Here is a 17879-nt window from a genome sequence, read left to right on the forward strand (position 1 = left end):
GTCATTTGCGTGAGTCTCACGGTCAATGCGTGAGAGTTGGCAGCTCTGCCTGCTGCTAGTAATCTCTATTAATCTCCAGTATTATTACATTGTTTGATACAATATTGTTTCATTTGATATTATGTAAATATGATTTTTTATTTTATATTGGTTTTATTATTACCATATGTTACTTGTATTTATATTGTTTAAAGATTTAAGTTAATATTGTGTCCAGTTTGGCCCTATAAATTAAAGGGTATTATTTTTTTATAAAGTGTGTACGGTTTCATTTTCTTAAGTACCGATTTAAGAACCGTTTAAGCACCGGAACCGTTTAAAAAATACCGAGTAGGTACTGGAATCGGATAAAACCCAACCGATACCCAACCCTAGACAGCACTAATAAAAATATCTTCATTTGTGTTCCGAAGATGAACGAAAGTCTTCTTCGAAAGTCTGTGAGTAAATGAGTAAATAATTTATATTTATTAGTAGAGCCCGACCAATATATTGACACGCCGATATTATCGGCCGATATTAGGCATTTTCCTAACTATCAGTATCGGCCTTTATAATGGCCGATAAATTAATATTTTTAAAAATGCGGGTGCGGTGATTCATGTAAGGGTTGCGCTGCCAATAAAGCACATAAAAGCTGTCACAAAAAACTGGCAAAAGTAATGATTGTGAATACATCAAATATAGCAAGGAGACATTTTAATTTTGTATTAATAAACAAGTGTTTTCAGTCAGTGTCGCTGCAAAGTTGACGACGCTGACTCGCGATCTTCAGTGAACAGGCCAGAGAGAAATGCACATTTCATACGGATTACAGCAGAGAGCAGTCTGTCTTTCGTTTTGAATTGTTCTGTTTAAAAGTAGACATTTCAATATAGATATATTTCTGCTGAGTTTTGGTTAATTTATAAGACGAGTTGCAGTTCACGCGCCGGCCGGCACCTCGGTGTCGAGATTATCTATTGTCTGCTATATTTACTTCTTATTTATTAAATCCAGGCAATTGGTTGATGAAACATTGATTAAAGTTAAGATACAATTAATACAAAACGAAATTCACTTTAACCCTCTGGGGTCCAAGGTGTTTTTGGGGTCCTTGAGATGTTTTGACATACTCTGACATTTGTGCTTTTTTCAGTTGTTTATAAACAAATTACTGGCAAAGGTGTAATTACACTCTATTTAGCACAAACAGGGCTACCATAATATGTTATCAACATGTATGTACATGTTTGTATTTTTGAGAGAATATTGTTTATGTGTGGTTATTGAAAAAACTAAAACTTAAAGTTTCTGAAATAAGGCCACAAAACACATACTAAATATGTGTCCACAAGACTTTTGACTAATTGATGTTGTCGCCTAGAGTTTTTTCTTCAAAATGATCTGAAAATCATCCTGCCTTATCATTCACATAAAACAATAGATTGGTTTAAATTTAAAAATGACACTTTTTGTTTGGAAAGGCAATATGCTCAGGGGTGTGACCTGCTGTGATTCACACCTGAGAAGACAATGGGCCCGCATAATGAGCGCATAATGGGGCTGCATACTAATGACCCTTTCATTCAGGTGTGTCACTGAGCCACAAGAATGCAATGACTATATATATATATATATATATATATATATATATATATATATAGGCCTATATAATACAAAATTGGTTCACAGTTCCAATTATTTATTTATTTTTCAAATTGTGCTGGCAAATTGTATAATATCAAATGTAAACATTTCTAGTAATTGTGCAGTTAATTCTCATACTGTTTTTACAGAAAGTTTGGGAATATATCCCAAATGTGTCACTAATAAAACACAATACAAATAATTTAAAGAGGAGGCTTATATTAAGATTTTAAGATTTACCTAAGATTTATTTATATGTAGCCTACATATATTTTTGCTATTTTAATAAAAAGGTTACAATTACAACAACAATTAAAATTAACTATATTTCAAATGTAATCTTTCTTTGTATATACTAAAGTATACATTTTATCATACATATTTCACAGTTGCGGATTAATTAGTTTGAATATAGCCTACAATCGAACAAACACTATAATAACATCTTACCAAACAAGCTTATTTGATGTGGCAGTATTTTACAGTAAAAACGACATCTTGTCTTTCATATGTAACATATCGTTTTTATGATTAGGGCATATAAATGTTAATTTGCAGTTTAATACGTTGCTTATACAAAAATATTTTATTTCAACATATTTCAGTCGATTTTTACTCATCTCAGTATTGGAATATAGTTAGGTAAAAGCTGTTCATTCATTTACACTAGGGATGTGAATTTCTGCCAAAAATGACATTCGAAAATCGAGAAAAAAAAGAAAGAAAAAAAACCGCACACTCACAATGACAGAAAGGGAGGCCAATTTCATCTTTAGCGATTTGTCATCAAACAAACTGTTTATTATTCGAACAATTAACATGTTTTCGTCGTTTTTTTTAACATACCGGTAGTTAACATATAAGAAAAAAACAATAAGCACGACAGTCCGTTTTTGCATCGCCAAAACAGATGCTCGTTAGATAAAAAAAATAATGTCATAATGATTTTATGCAAACCTGCCTTGTTACTGCAAAAGCCTAACGTTACTTTTCAAACAAATTAGTTGCAATCAAAACTATTCGTGTGATGCCACATTACCGCGGGATGGCGGATGTTCATTTCATAAACTGTGGACAATGGTAGCTTATTTAATGTAGCCTATTAATTATTGTTTATGTCCAAAAAACGGATAATGTCGTCATACTTGTAGTGCTATCGTCGAGTAATAATCTGTTTGGTTGTAAAATGTATTACCTGAATGAAATGAACTAGAATGTATCGTCCTGTGGAATCATTCATTCACAGACATCATACGAAGATGTTCAACTAGATCTTCATCGCTGGCAAAAATATGATGCATTTGCAGATTTGCTGTCACTAGACTAAACTGTAGGTCCACGGCCACTTCATCCAACGCTCTTGATGTTCTTTTAATCTTCCTGTTACGACTCCGTGTCGAGTGTGAATAAAGCGCTTCAGACGATTCAGTGCGCGAGGAACTGAACAGATCATTCAAACTGATTCGCGAACCGATTTAGAAAGATCTGCCAACTTGTTTGATGAAGTCTTTGAACAGAATCGACTCAAAAGAGTGATTCATTTGTGAATGGAGCATCGCTCAAGCCCGTAAAAAAGACACAGCGCGCTTGGAATAAACTACGCATTTAACAACATGTATTGCATTAAAACAAAGTAACGAGAGGAACGTCGTCCAACGTAGTGAAGTAAATGTAGATTACTTTGTTACTACCATAGACAGTAAAGGTTAGTCTACTACTACCCACCTCTGTTGGGCGCAGAGTTAACGGTCACGACAATGCTCTTCTTCTGTTGTTTGTTTACACTATGTATAAAACGCTGGTATCCTAGATCGCGCAGGAGGGGGTTTCATTCATGTTAGTGACACCTGTGTCCCTGACAGGAAAATACCCTGCTGCGCGATCTAGGACAGTAGGCGCGCCGTCAATTATGTCACATTGGAATTGGGCGAAAATATAACGATATTCGAATAAGCAATTTTATGATCGAATTTCGAACGCAGTTCGACTATTCGACTATTCGAAGATCGCGACTCATCCCTAATTCAGACACAAAAATGCGATTCATATTCAAACAGTCTTTTTGTTTACAGACACTATTTCATATCGCGATTAGAACAAAGCACTTGAAAATAAAGAATGTACCTATTCCTCCGCTGGATCCGTTGCTCCTCCAAATGAAACTACCTGCACTTCTGAGGTAATTTTTTGCAGGATTATTATTAAGATAGTATTATTCCTCACAGCGTCGTAAATATGAGGCTCTTTCGGTGGGTTATCCAGCTGATGTGGGCGTGGATCGCCTCAGAGCATTTGTGTTTGAATAGAGCGCGCGCTCCGTGGTCATCTCTCTCCTCTCTCTCTCTCTCCATTATCTCTCTCTTTTCGTACAGATTACATAAAATGAAAAAATTTGTTTTTTATATAAATTACTTCATTTAAAAGAAGATAATTCAGGCTTCATGCCTGTGTGCCTGTATACCTGTTTGACTGAGTATTTGCAGAGTTACAGTTCATTTTTCGGACGCGTTTCAGAATGGACTTCACTGACAGAGAGAACGCAGAACGCGCATCATGTTTATTTTTCTTTATTAGGCGAAAAGCACAACACTTTGTTTTTATTGTGAGGTTCCACAAAAAAAAATACAAACTTAACAGGATCGAATGATGTACAACACTTATATGTAAGATCAAAATCAACAGAGTAATTTGAGTCTCTTTTGCACTGATAAGGAAAAATAAGGATAAGGATCTTGCCGGCAATACCAGCTCACTTTTTTCCTTATCAGTGCAAAAGAGACTCAAATTACTCTGTTCATTTTGATAACACATTATGGTAGCCCTGTGTGTGCTAAATAGAGTGTAATTACACCTTTGCCAGTAATATGTTTATAAGCAACTGAAAAAAGCACAAATGTCAGAGTATGTCAAAACATCTCAAGGACCCCAAAAACACCTTGGACCCCAGAGGGTTAAAATGCGTTGCGCGAGCGTCATATCTCCGACAGTAAACTGATGCCCCATTCTGCTTTGTAATGGGCGCTTTTTCGCGTCTCGGGTAAACAACTGTTGCGACGCGAGCAATAACGGCCGCGTCTGGTGCAGACAGTGTTGAAGCTCATTCTGCCTAATGCTACGTTACACAAGCAATACTTTATATAATTATAACACTATGTTTCACGTTAAGTACATTTAGCTTACTACTTATTTAAAAATAGTATAAAAGTACTCTACATGTGTAATTAAAAACGTTTTCATTATGATATTATTAATTTTACTTTAGTAAAAAAATCTGAGTTCTTCCTCCACTGGTAGAGATTAGAGGAATTAAGACTAAAAATAGAAGATAATATTTTACATTAAATTAATACATGATTAACTAACTGTATTTTTTCTATGTACATTTCTGAAATGCACTTTCTGTAAAGCTGCTTTGAAACAATATGTATTGTGAAAAGCGCTATACAAATACATTTGAATTGAATTGAATAATAAGGTTTTGTCAGTGACACTTTTGATATATTTATTGATATGTTATGTTTTATATAACGTGACTAAATTAAAAGACAAAGTCGTTAGTGAAGATTATGCAACATTATTTAGAATATAATATAATGCAAATTAGTTTGGTTACAGCTCAAATGTATCATTCTCAATCTATTATTCACCCTGTCTCCATTACATATCTTTGATCAAAGTGTTTGATCACCACATTTGATTGATCATTGCAAAACGTTTATATATTTATTCTGTTTATACTGTGTATTCTATATACAGTACCCATCAAAAGTTTGTACACACCAATAGGAAAGTGTGTCCAAACTTTTGACTGGTACTGTACTATAATACACATACATAATATTGCTACTGTATTATAATATACACATAAATAATATCGGCCGATATATCAGTATCTGGCTTTTTTTTTATCGGCATCGGCCCCTAAAAATCCATATCGGTCGGGCTCTATTTATTAGTATTAATAATAGTGTTACAATGATTATATAGTTTAATTTTAGGATTGATAGATCTTTCCATTTGCACTATTTTATTTGAGTGGCAATCTGTGATTGGGATGAAAAGAACACAATGATTATGATTATCTCAATCTTAATTAGATCAGATAATCGTGACCGGCCTGTGTTCCAGATTATTGCCCTTTATTTCACTATCGTCCAGTATCTCTTGTGTTCTGTACGTTGTGTGTATCAATAAATCTCTTCTTTTACTCTCCCTACAGTGATTCTGAGTCCATTTGGACTGAACGGGACATTGACCGGCCAGTCCTTCAAGCTGTCTGACCCTCCGACACAGAAGCTCATTGAAGAATGGAACCAGTTCTATCCCATCAGCCCGACCTCCAAGGAGAGCGCAGAGGACAAGATGGAGGACATCGACTGGGAGGACGACTCCCTGGCAGCAGTGGAAGTGCTTGTTGGTGAGTTGGACCAAAATATATTTTATCACTGTCACCTCTAGTGTGCATTTATTAGTTGTTCATTGTGCTAATGCGTGGGATTTTTCTCCAGGTGGTGTGCGCATGGTGTATCCTGCATGCCTAGTGTTAGTCCCGCAGTCAGACATCCCGATCACTGTAACACCTACGGGGTCGTCGCACTGCACTGCTGTCTATTCAAACGGCCATCAAGTGCCTGCTTCAAACCGTGACCCTGCCATCTCTTCAGTGACCCTGACTCCTCCCACCTCACCAGAGGAAGCTCAGACAGGTGAACACGCCTCTATTTTAACTCAAACCCCCATACCCATCTCATTTCATGGGCGAGATCCGTTACACTCAAACTTTTTGTCTTTTTCTTTCTTTCTGTAGTTCACTCTCACTCGGCACAGAAGTGGATGCGGTTGCCGATGGCAATGGATGGATTCAGTGTTGATAGCACCAGTCACCATGGTGGCAAGATTCCACGCAGGATGGCCAGTCAGGTGGTTGATGGCGTCTGGCAAGAGTGCAACATCAACCGAGCTCAGAACAAGTAAGTGTGCTCTGACATCCTCAGATGAGCTCAGAGCAAATCTTACATCAGATAATCCCTTTCATAGTCAAGATAAATCAAAGACAGAGCCAACAATGCACTGCTAAAACTGGTACAATGCATATCTGAGCCTCAGAATGTCTTATCATTGATTAGTTTAATAAAGAGAAAAAGAAAGCTAGTACAAGTCATTGGTGCTAGTTGTTACTCAGGGAACTTTTCACAACTTTTCTGTAAGGTGTTCGTTTTGAATTTGCACAGATGTTTAATCCATTTTAGGAAAAAAAAATTCTGTCCTCCTAAACTAAAATGTTAGGTTGTGTTGTCACATTTTAGATCTTAAATTAATGCAATTTATTAGTTGATTAGTTTTTAGTGCCAAAATATATGACATTTTTGCATGTTCACTTTCTGCCATTTTGCAATTGTTTTATTGTTTGAATTTGAGATAAAAATGCAATAATAGTCTGACATCTATTATGCCAGTTCTGGCTTTACTCCAAAAGGTCAATGTGTGTCAAATACATTTTTTTTCCCTGGGCAATAATTGTGAAATATTCTAAAGCTTTTGTGTAGCCAAGACTTAATGGAATGCGTCTATACAGAAATTGACTTTCAAAACAAAATCTACCCTAGGAAAAATTCACTAGCTACTAGCCTTGACGAAAAACCATGGATTTTGTGATTTAGAAAGCCATTCAGAAGATACAGAGTTTGATTCCAATCTTGTTTCATCGTGTCTCCACAGACGGAAATTCTCCGCCACAGCCTCCAATGGGACCAGCGAGGAGGAGACACTGATGAAAGTGGGCGCCTGGGACTTTGTTGACTCCACACAGAGATCAAACTGCAACTGTTCAAGGTACAAACATGCAAACTCACTTAGCCTTATACTCTCGTAGGCTCTCGTTGTTTAACCATCCCGCACTGCTGCTGCTACTAATCGCTTTTCAGCTCTTATAGTGTTATATGTCACTCTTGAAAATGACAGGCATTACATTTGTCATGGAGTATTAAATAAGCTCTTTGTGAAAACCAGAGAAACTGGTTTCTGAGTGATTGTGTTAAGCAGTTCCCCAGACTGCCACCAAATGATTGTATTTTGCAACCTTTTTTCTTGCCAGTGCGTATATTTTGTTAGAGGTCGCACTGATTGCATATGAAAGGCATCAAATGGCAAACAAATCGAAAGTGGAACTAAACAGCGCGATTGGAGATCCAGTGAAAAAGTGTTTGATTTTGCAGCAGTATTAACATCGCTGCAAGATCTACTGAGAAGGATTCAAATTCAGCACAGAATTCTCTCATAAACCATAGATATCAGATCAAACACTCAAACAAAGCACTGATGTGGAAACCAGTAGAAACATTATGCCATGAACGAACAGGGTATAGAGTAGGGCTGCACAATTAATCGCAATGAAACCACACACGATTTGGCAAAGGCTGCGATTATTTTATGCGCAGCTTGTCTGCAGCACGGCTGATCGGTAGTAGGCTTGCTACGGTAGTCGGGGTTACCGGTGTTACCGGTGTTCAGGCGCAACACCGGTTTCATCACTTGTCCAGCGCGACACCCAAAAAAAAAAAAAAAATATATATATATATATATAGGCATATATTTAACGCAATTACGCAGTATCCGTTTTTTTCTGTCACCCGTTGACTACCGTTGTATGATCACGCTCTTATTAATGTGAATGATATTAAGCGCAACAAGACTAAAGAGACCGCGCTGTCCTGCCTACACACACACGCGCGCCTGACCCACAGAAAAGACGCGCGTCAGTATCGAGTTCTCTCTCGGGCTTGAACAAACCATAACACACACAAATTATGCCAAAATGCGACCTATGGCGTTTCCTGATGGATCGAGGTTGTTCGTTAACTTAATTTTATACGTGCAACTCACGTAGCCATATGACACTGACAATGTGCTGACAGAGCAGGTAATATTTAATATGAAACAAAGTCTCAACTTTCAAATTTGGTCAGTCAAAGAAAATTAAACAATAGGCCTACCGTTTTGTGGCTCTAATGTGTCGTGAGAGATTGCCTCAGTTAAAGACAAGTTCAAATCCACCGACGCTAATGTATATAAGTTAAAGTGAAGTGCACACTGCTGCACCAGCTTTTTATAAGCGATTTAAAAAAATTAGTTTCGTTTCCAAATGAGCGGCAATTCAGCGCACAATAACAAAACAGTGTTGCTCCGCACGACCACCATTATGCATGCATGCCCGTGCAAACGCGCTCATTTTACATGTGCTTTTAAATTAGCGATTTAAAAGCCCCCGCCGGTGATACCGGTATTACCGGTGTTGTAACACGTCGATTAACCGGTGTGAAAAAATCCTCACCGTCACATCCCTAATCGGTAGTAAATGCTGCTCCATCTGAAAGCCAGAGGGCGCTCACACAGACATGCCAAATATGCCCCGCCGCAGAAGTACGATAACACACATCATTCCAGGAGATCCCTATCGGGCGTCATACTATCACTGTAGCTGAATAAACAGAAGATTGAAACGCTTTGATTGATTAAACATGATTAATAAACACACAACTACCTTATTCTGTGTAAGAAGCCACATCATCTCACAGAAGGATGCTCAACTGTCATTATGAAGTGAGTTTGTAGTAAAAGCATTTTATTAAATGTTGTCTTTTGTTGGACAGGAGGCTCATAAATGCTTCGCATGTTTGGAAAAATGCTTGACGCGTGTTGCTTTTTCAAATGCACGTTTTAAGTCTCAAACTCACAGGGCTTTCAGATGGAGCAGCGTTTACAGAGCCGCACATCAATGACAAGCTGCGCATAAAAAAATAATCGCAACATTTGCGATTTCAAAATCGCGACTAGCCAAATCGGTTTCGGTGCGATTACATGTAAATTGTGATTAATCGTGCAGCCCTAATATTGAAGGCTTTTCAGTCCACAAATTACCAAAATTCACCATGGTTTTAATGTACTAACGCTAACTGTAACCATGGTATTGGGTTCGTACAACCTTTTGAGAGTGAAATTCTATGATTTTATGATTAAAATTACCTTTGATTAAATATCCCCCCAGCGCTACTAAATCAGGTGCTGGTGCCACCATCTGTAAAAAACTTTGTGGCACCGGTGCCACTGCTCACAAATGTTAGTCTGCTGCCCTTTTAAGTGGTGTCATAAGTCTCTGATGTAGAGAAAAAATGTACTTGCTTAGATATTCTGTGTAGTAGACTCTACATGTTTTGATTGGGTATGTTTATGTATCAATCTAGTCTTACATCTTGGTCCCTCCAGTTGCATGTTTTTGCATAGTTTTTTGACTTCTGAGTATTTTTTCACTCTTACATGAACTCTTTATCCAGATTTATATTTAATGGAAGAGATCTGGAAACAAATGGAATTCCCATTTGGCTTGGTAATTGTTAAAAACAACAATTTTATTGTAACACTCAGCTTCATTACAGAGCTCTGAGTGTGTATTTGTTTCATAATTAAAGAGGGTGGTAATTAATGTTTGAATGAAGTGTGGTAGGTTATTGTTCCTTGCTTCATGAAGGGTGCTTTAGCTTAGAGTTTTTGTGTTATCAAAAACGGATATGTGTAAAAAGAAACAAATTACAAACAAGAGAACAAATTAAAACAAATAAACAAATTAAGTAAACTGCTTGAATTTTTCATAAATGTTTTAGATTGTGAATTATGTATTTTAAAAAAAAAACATCTAAGGCTGTTATCTCTTAGAAGAGTGCAGTAATTTCCACTGAGCAGAATAATGTAAATGGTCATTGTTCAAACTGATGCTGGTTACATGCTACAGAAAATGATAACTTGTTATAACTTGTGTTTACAGATTAGACAGTAGCTGACTCGCTGCCCAACTGTAGTTATTGTAATAGATGCACACTAATATCACGGCATGCTGTGACAGGACTTGAAAGGAACGGAGATTGACTTTCACTATCAATGTATTCCAATAATATTGGTGCTGTTCATGCCTACATTATCAGGTAGATAATGGTTTTGTAAACAATAAGCAGCAAGTAAATGAAAGAATGAGCCTAAATACTATCTGTGGAGCATTGCAAGTAACGTTAACACTGACTTAATGTTGCGTAGTGCTGTGTGGTCTTGCTGTTAGTCGTCTTCTCTTTCTCTTCATTGAGTAGCTGTTCAGTTCAGGCCAAGAGAAGGCCAGGCGCTGTGGGACTGTTGTCATTTGCCAAATATGTTTTTTGGAAGAGACCCAGCTTGAGAGGTATGATGAAACTCGGAGTCCCCCCGTGAAGTGAAAATGACCATGCATCGACTGAGATCCTTTCTGCTTGCTTAGCATTCTGCTTGTGTATATGTGTGTGAGTGGCTGTGTGTTGTTGTGTGCTTACATGTGAAATTGTTTTGAGTGTGAGAATAAAAGGGTATAATTTTACCTTTGACTCCCTTGTGGTCTGGTCGTTTTTTTTTTTGCTGTTAAGTTTGGTTGTGCCGGTAAATGTTTCTCTGAAGAACTGTCTGTGACCAGTGTTTACCGCACCTGATGACTATTAAAAAGAACAGCTGAGCATCAATACACAAATAAAATATATTGTTTAAATGATTACTGCGTATAGTTATTATTTGGGAATAAATGGAAAAATGCTTAAACGTTTTTAATGTTGTTTATATGTCTATGTGGTGTTTTTAATATGCTTTAAGACAAACCATGTGCAAACTCATAAGTCAGCAACATTGCTGAGTATTTGCTCCTTAAAACTGCAGTGAAAAAAAGACGGTCTCAAAAACGCAGTTTGAAATTTCTTACGTCAGAAACTACCTTATAACCGTTAACGTGCGGGTGGGCTTTATCATTAACTGCAAAGCAGGGGAGTCTCGAGAAGCCAGGTTATCACGGTGTATTTTTCTGTTGATATGAAAAATCAGGTACATTTATCAATATAGTGGGTGAATTGATGTATATTATGATGTTATGATGAACTATATACAGTACCTTTCTCCACTGACGTTCTGAGTTGTTCAAAGCGTTTCTAAGGATGCTGATTTTAGAAGGCAGCTATCTGACACTGAGATGGCGAACGGGAACATGGTTTGTGTAATATTAGCAACACATTATTAGCTGTTTGATAACGTAGTCAAGCAAAAGGCTAATCATTTTAATTACCGTAATGGGTCCGACGTTGTAGAGAGCGATACAAAAAAGCATTACCATTCTGATACATCGACTTGTATGCGATTGAACGAGTGGATCTCTGAGCTGGTGTGAGTGAGTGGAGGCTGGACTAATTTGCATATGCATTGTTCTGCATATATTAAATGAAGCAAGGGCGTAGTTACATTCAAGCTATTTAAGGCAGGAAAAAACATAAATATGTAATTTTGGTGATCAAATATGAGTTTTAAGGGACCACAGGGGGACTTTAAAAACACGATTTTGATCAAATTTATACTTTTATTTGTTTTGTTGGTTTTAATAAATAGAAGATTGTTAAAGTAAAAAAAATATATATAATTGTATTTGGTTTCTCTCTTTTTGATGTGATGTTTAAACAGGAAAATGTGAAAACATTGAGTGTAACTGGGACATGAATTTACATTTGATTACATTTGATTTAAATAAAAAAAAAAACATTAGAAAACTGAGGACATTGCCTCCTCATTTCAGAACACCACTGTATGCCACTGATATAGGGGAAGTCTTTTATGCTTACCAAGGCTGGATTTATTTTGATCAGAAATGCAGTAAAACAAATTGTGAAATAATATTACAATTGTAAAGAACTGTTTTCTATTTTAATACATGTTAAAATGTAATTTATTCCTGTGATGGCAAAGCAGTGTCTCATGATCCTTCAGAAATCATTCTAATATGTTGATTATTTGGTGCTCAAACATTTCTTATTATTATCAGTGTTGCATTTCACAAACAATTTTAGCTTAATTTAAAATAGAAATCTTTTGTAACAACAAAAATGTCTTCCCTGTCACTTGATAAATTGAAAAAGAATATCAATTCTTAACTTTAGTTATAGGTCACATAAGACTACATACTCTCACCATTACAGTTCCAACCTCAAAGTTAGCCTGTGGTTGCTTTTACAAATATGGGCTAAATTAAGTTCCTTGACCCTTAAACTCCTCACACTACACATGAACTACACACTCAAGCCTCTCTCTCAAATACTAACGTGCATACATATACCACACTGATAGATATCTGAACCAAACTGAAGTTTCCTGGCTTTGTAACATAAGTGGTTGTTGTGGAAGCTTTGCATTTTTAAGGGAGGGATAAAAGCCTACAGGCTTGTGTGTTGAGATTCTGTGGAGGTTGAGATGGTGACTGCCTCTGAAGAACAACATTATAAATGAGACACTGTAAAAGGGATCCCACAGGGAAACTCTGGCAGCTGCGGGGCTTTACATATCTCTGAGAAAGTGTGGACACACGTTATCAGGTCAGACAGACTCTGATAGGAGTGGTGCGCTTGTTAAAATGGTTGTTTCTTAAACCTGTCTTTGGACTCGACAAGCAGAGAATCTTTATTCAAAAGTTTTTTGTTTTTTCAAGGATCCAATAATAGTTTGAAAATTCTAAATAATGAGCTAATTAAGAAACTGTTACATTTCTCGGTTACGAGTCTCAAAGGCCTATAAATAAAAAAATATATAAAAAAACTCTGAAATGAATTAAAATTATGATTTCTGGTAATAGGCTTTCTTATTAATGTTGTCATCAGTTCATAACTCATGTCCCTGTTGAATTAAAATATTTCTTTCTCTTATCAGGCACAAAACATTGAAGCAGAGAGGAGGCAGCACGCCTGGTCAGCCGCCCAGTGCCGGTCAGACGCAGCAGCCGCCCATCAAGCACAAAGCCGGAGAGAAGCCCGAAAAGGGAGACAAGCAGCAGAAACGCCCGCAGACACCCTTCCACCACCGCAACTCAGTCTGCGAAGATGTTCCCATGGAAACTGACACTTCTGCAGGCCAGCGCTTGGCTCTTAGAGGTCAAGAGGGTGGACGATTTCCTGGGCTCCGCCCATCTGATGGGAGCACTGGCTCAAAACCGCCACAGCTACACAGCGGGGGCGGAGCTACCGTGGGCAACAGTGGCCCGACGGAGATGGTCGGTTCCCCTCAGCCACCACCACTGAGCCCTCACCCCTGCGAACGTGGCGAGGAAGCCTCAGACGCCATTAAAAACCCCTCCACCCCACACAGCCAACATTTTTACCCTCCTTCGGCAGAACCATGCCTCCAGAAGGGCCCAGATGACGCCCGTTTGGATCCCCTCACCCAACCTTTTCCCCCTACATACTCCGAGCCCTTGGAGCCTACCCCGTACATCAGTGCAGCAGTAAACCTGGATGACGACGGGAGTCATGCGCCGTGGAGATTCTTCAACCTGCCACGTAGGAAAGATGCAGAGTTTCCCACGCCATCACTACCAGGAGACAAACTCAGAGAAGAGGTGTTACTCGGAGCTGAAGGGATTATGTCTGCTACTGAGTGAGTAACAGGTTCTTTACAAGCACCACAAACAATTTCATGCACTTATTTGAAGGTAAATATAATTTCCGAGATACTGGATTCACCAAGTGAAATAGCAAAAAAATATATATATTTGAACACTTCTGTGAAGACTCTTTGAGTTAAATAGGCTATACCTTATGTAAATTACCTCTGTTATGATTGGCTAAGATGTTCTTGAAGGCGGGCCAGCTTGCAGTGACTTTGACATGACGTGAAGGCCTAGTATGGTAACCCATACTTGGCATTTTTAACCCATCACACGGCACACGCATTAGTGCACACACACACTTCACACACACTGCAAACCATGGACACGGACACCTAGAGCAGTCATTTTGCCAGTCTAACTCTCTAACCATTAGGCCACGACTGCCCAACTGAATACTGAATAGATGTTGATATGCAGATTTGGCTTGTCATATGTTAATGTACTCATTGCTCTGATAACCTTGATAACCTGATTTCTTAACAACCCATTTTTGCAGGTTAGTATAAATGGGCTCACATTTTGTTTACATTCTCATACTCCCTGAAATCTCAAACAATGCAGTGAACTGAAAGTACATATCTTTAGGATTTTGAGCTCTCCATAACCTGTAAACAGGCAGGAGGATTGTATTGTGCATTAGTGTTGTGTAATAATGGCTTAAGAAAATGTGTTTCTAAAGTGAGAGCGGGACAACCCTGTGGACCCCCTTAATCCCCTCCGCTCACGGCCCTTTTATTTGCAGCAGTCAGAGTTTGTTAGCGAGAGCCCTCAATACCGAACCCCAAACGTTCCCGTCTGTTTGTGCAGTATGTGTTTTGAAATAGCTGTGATGTAGCCTCGCGCACCCCCCACCTCTGCACAGTCGCGCACATAAACACTCTCGTTCTGTGTAGAATGTTCTTTCTCTGAGTGCACACGCCATGTTAATCTCTCGTGATGCGCCCTTTTGACATCATACTTCACTAATGTGCAGGCCCAGCACTGTTGTGAACTAGGAGATTATGTGTCCATCTCACACGTGCATACAAACACTCAGGGGTTTAAGTAGGGATTTAGAGTAGAAATAAGCAAGCTACAATTTTAAATACTTGCTTGTGGACCTGAAGGGAAAACAAAAAAGAGAGAGAAATTGGGAGACTGCTTTTCTACACACTGTAAATTTAAGGGACTGTTGCTAAATATATTATGTACAGTAGCTACTGTTCAAAAGTTTGGGGTTGGTAAGATTTCTTTTTATAAATGTTCCGCTTACCAGAGCTGCATTTATTTGATAAATAATATAATATAAACAGTAATATTGTAAAATATTATTACAATTTAAAATAACTGTTTTCCATTTTAGTATATTTTAAAACTTAATTTATTCCTGCTATGGTAAAGCTGGATTTTCAGCAGCCATTATGCCAGTCTTCAGTGTCACATGATCCTTCAGAAATCATAATATCCTAATAGGATCTAATATCCTGATTTGGTGCACAAAAAACATTTCTTATTATTATCAATGTTGTTTTAAAGATTATTAAATGAATACAAATTTAAATTTCTTTAAAACATGTTTAAATAAATATTACTGACCCTAAATCTTTTAATGGAATCATGATAGAGAATCCAAAGGTTGTTTAAAAAAAAAAAATTTATTTACAAAAATAAATGTTATGAATTGAAATGATTCCATTTGTAAATCATGAATTTCACGTCACAGACTGATTTTGATCGCTTTACTTGTCAGTCAAACAATATCTTCCTGTCAGATTGGGCAGTAATAAGCTAGACTAGATTTAAGCAAGTTGACTAGATTTAGGTCAAAAGTCACAAGAATGCAGACAGGATGTGTGTGTGAAATGGAAACTTACTGTTGTTGCAGGGTTAATTTTTTTTCTATGGAACAGTTGATGTTAAAATAAATTAAGGATGAAATAAGGATGTGTTCAGATCCACCATATGCTAAGCCCAGACTTTTTTGCGACATGCTAGCCTACAAACTTCCAGGAAGAGCACCAAGGGAACTTCGGCTGGCCTCCCTTGTGGCTACCTTGATTTAAAGGAACAGACATTTGACACCGGTGCCAGTGCTCAGTGCTGTTTGATGACAGTCTCCAACTAAACCGTGACATGTTTACTCGTGTGAAACATTTCTGCTAAAGTGTACATCTTATCTGCTTCCCCAGAAATGTAAATCAACAAACGGTTACCCACACTGCTTTCAAAAGACATGAAGTTGTCATTGTTTTACTGCAGTTTTCTCTGTATTTGTGCTAATATGCATGATGATTAAAATTATTGTACCTATAGAGCGGGAAGCACAATCATCACTTTGGCTGTTACTTTGTATGCAAAAAATAAAAACATTTTGTTTTTCGTATGGTCCACAACGTCACATCTATTAACATGAGATGGTGTTTGTTGAATCTGTTGAAGGAGGAACATTTGTTGGTCGCACTGATATTTGGCCCAGTTTGGGAATGTTTCGACACGTTTGTTTGAATAATGTTAGTGTAGTATGAACTTTTCCTCTAAACCGTTATGGATGAGAGATACTGAAAGCAGTGACTTTATGCCCCTCATAAATTTACAAAGCAGCAGTGTTATGAGAAAATAAGTGTACACATTGCTCAGCAGTGCCATTGTCTTCCTGGAAGAATGCTTGTTGATAGAATTAAGTTAAAAAATATGTGTCCCTTAATCCCTCATTAGGAAAGATTTCACACATATCTGATGCTTTCATTTTTTTTTTTTAGTTCCCTTCAACAGTTTTAGCTGTACTTAAACATTTCAAAAGTGGTTTTCATCTGTATTGTTTCCACTGTAATGTTTTTTTTTTTTTTTTTTTTGCCTGGAGTTGCCTAAGATCAGAAAAAGAGACAGTGCTGTGGTTTAGAGAGCTGTCTCTGTTGGCCACAGTGAGATGTAATGGTATGCAGTGCAATCCCAGGATGCACTTGGCTGGTGTCCTCTTGTGTCCATTCTGCTGTTACAGCCTAATGTAATCCCTGTGCACTCTGGGGCCTCAAAATGGGTTTAATCTCTGGCCAGCGCCACTGTGCACTGTCACCCCCCACCAGAGCTGCAGTGGTCGGATCTGTGCGAGAAAACAGTGGTTGGTACATACCATTCAACAAACACAGAGGGATTTTACATAACATATATACACAAACAGAGACTTCAGACACTGGGGTGTGACATGATTTCGGATTGATAGAACTTCCTTTTGTTTTGTTTTTTCCTCACAGAGTTGGTGAATAATTTCTGGGCACATGGACATAAAAATAGGGCTGTTCTTTTAAATGGTCAACTCATCTTAATTAGGGCTGGAACAAATGATAAATATTTTTTCAATTGATTAATCTATTGATAGTTTTTTCGATTAATCAAATAATCTAGCGATTTTTTTTTCTCTCCTCACGCTTAATCTATTGAATTTTTGCCCTGAATAATTGATTAAACCTTTGGTTAATTTAACGATAAATAATAAACAAAAATTGCCAATAAATAACAACTGTAGCTAATCAATTTAAGGTTTATGCAGTGTAGACCTAATTAGGAAAGGTGTTTACCATGGCTGCGTTCACAGTCACTTTTTGGGATTTACAGCAGCAACTGCTTACAAGTGTGAATTCTGAAATGTTTTGTTCAGTCAGGAGATTAAAGTAGCTGTTTGAATATGTTCATTCAGCTGTATGATCAAACAGCTGAAGTCACAACCGCATTCGAACTCATCATAGCGCTAACCATAGCATGTAGTGTTGAACATGGCGGTGTCCATAAA

The 17879-nt window shown here is 37.6% G+C and overlaps 1 protein-coding gene across 1 annotated transcript in view; it reads left to right on the plus strand.

Moving 5' to 3' along the window:
* Window positions 1-17879, plus strand: part of med13a (mediator complex subunit 13a) — a 117390-nt gene that overhangs the window by 72723 nt on the left and 26788 nt on the right. The window contains exons 5-9 of the mRNA XM_056247638.1: window positions 5849-6046; window positions 6138-6335; window positions 6437-6599; window positions 7348-7461; window positions 13378-14100. Of these exons, the coding sequence (XP_056103613.1) occupies window positions 5849-6046; window positions 6138-6335; window positions 6437-6599; window positions 7348-7461; window positions 13378-14100 (1396 nt within the window). The remainder of the gene's footprint in view (window positions 1-5848; window positions 6047-6137; window positions 6336-6436; window positions 6600-7347; window positions 7462-13377; window positions 14101-17879) is intronic.

This window comes from Rhinichthys klamathensis, unplaced genomic scaffold, assembly GCF_029890125.1.
Source record: "Rhinichthys klamathensis goyatoka isolate OS25496 unplaced genomic scaffold, OSU_Roscu_1.1 h1tg000050l_1, whole genome shotgun sequence".
NCBI classification, from domain to species: domain Eukaryota; kingdom Metazoa; phylum Chordata; class Actinopteri; order Cypriniformes; family Leuciscidae; genus Rhinichthys; species Rhinichthys klamathensis.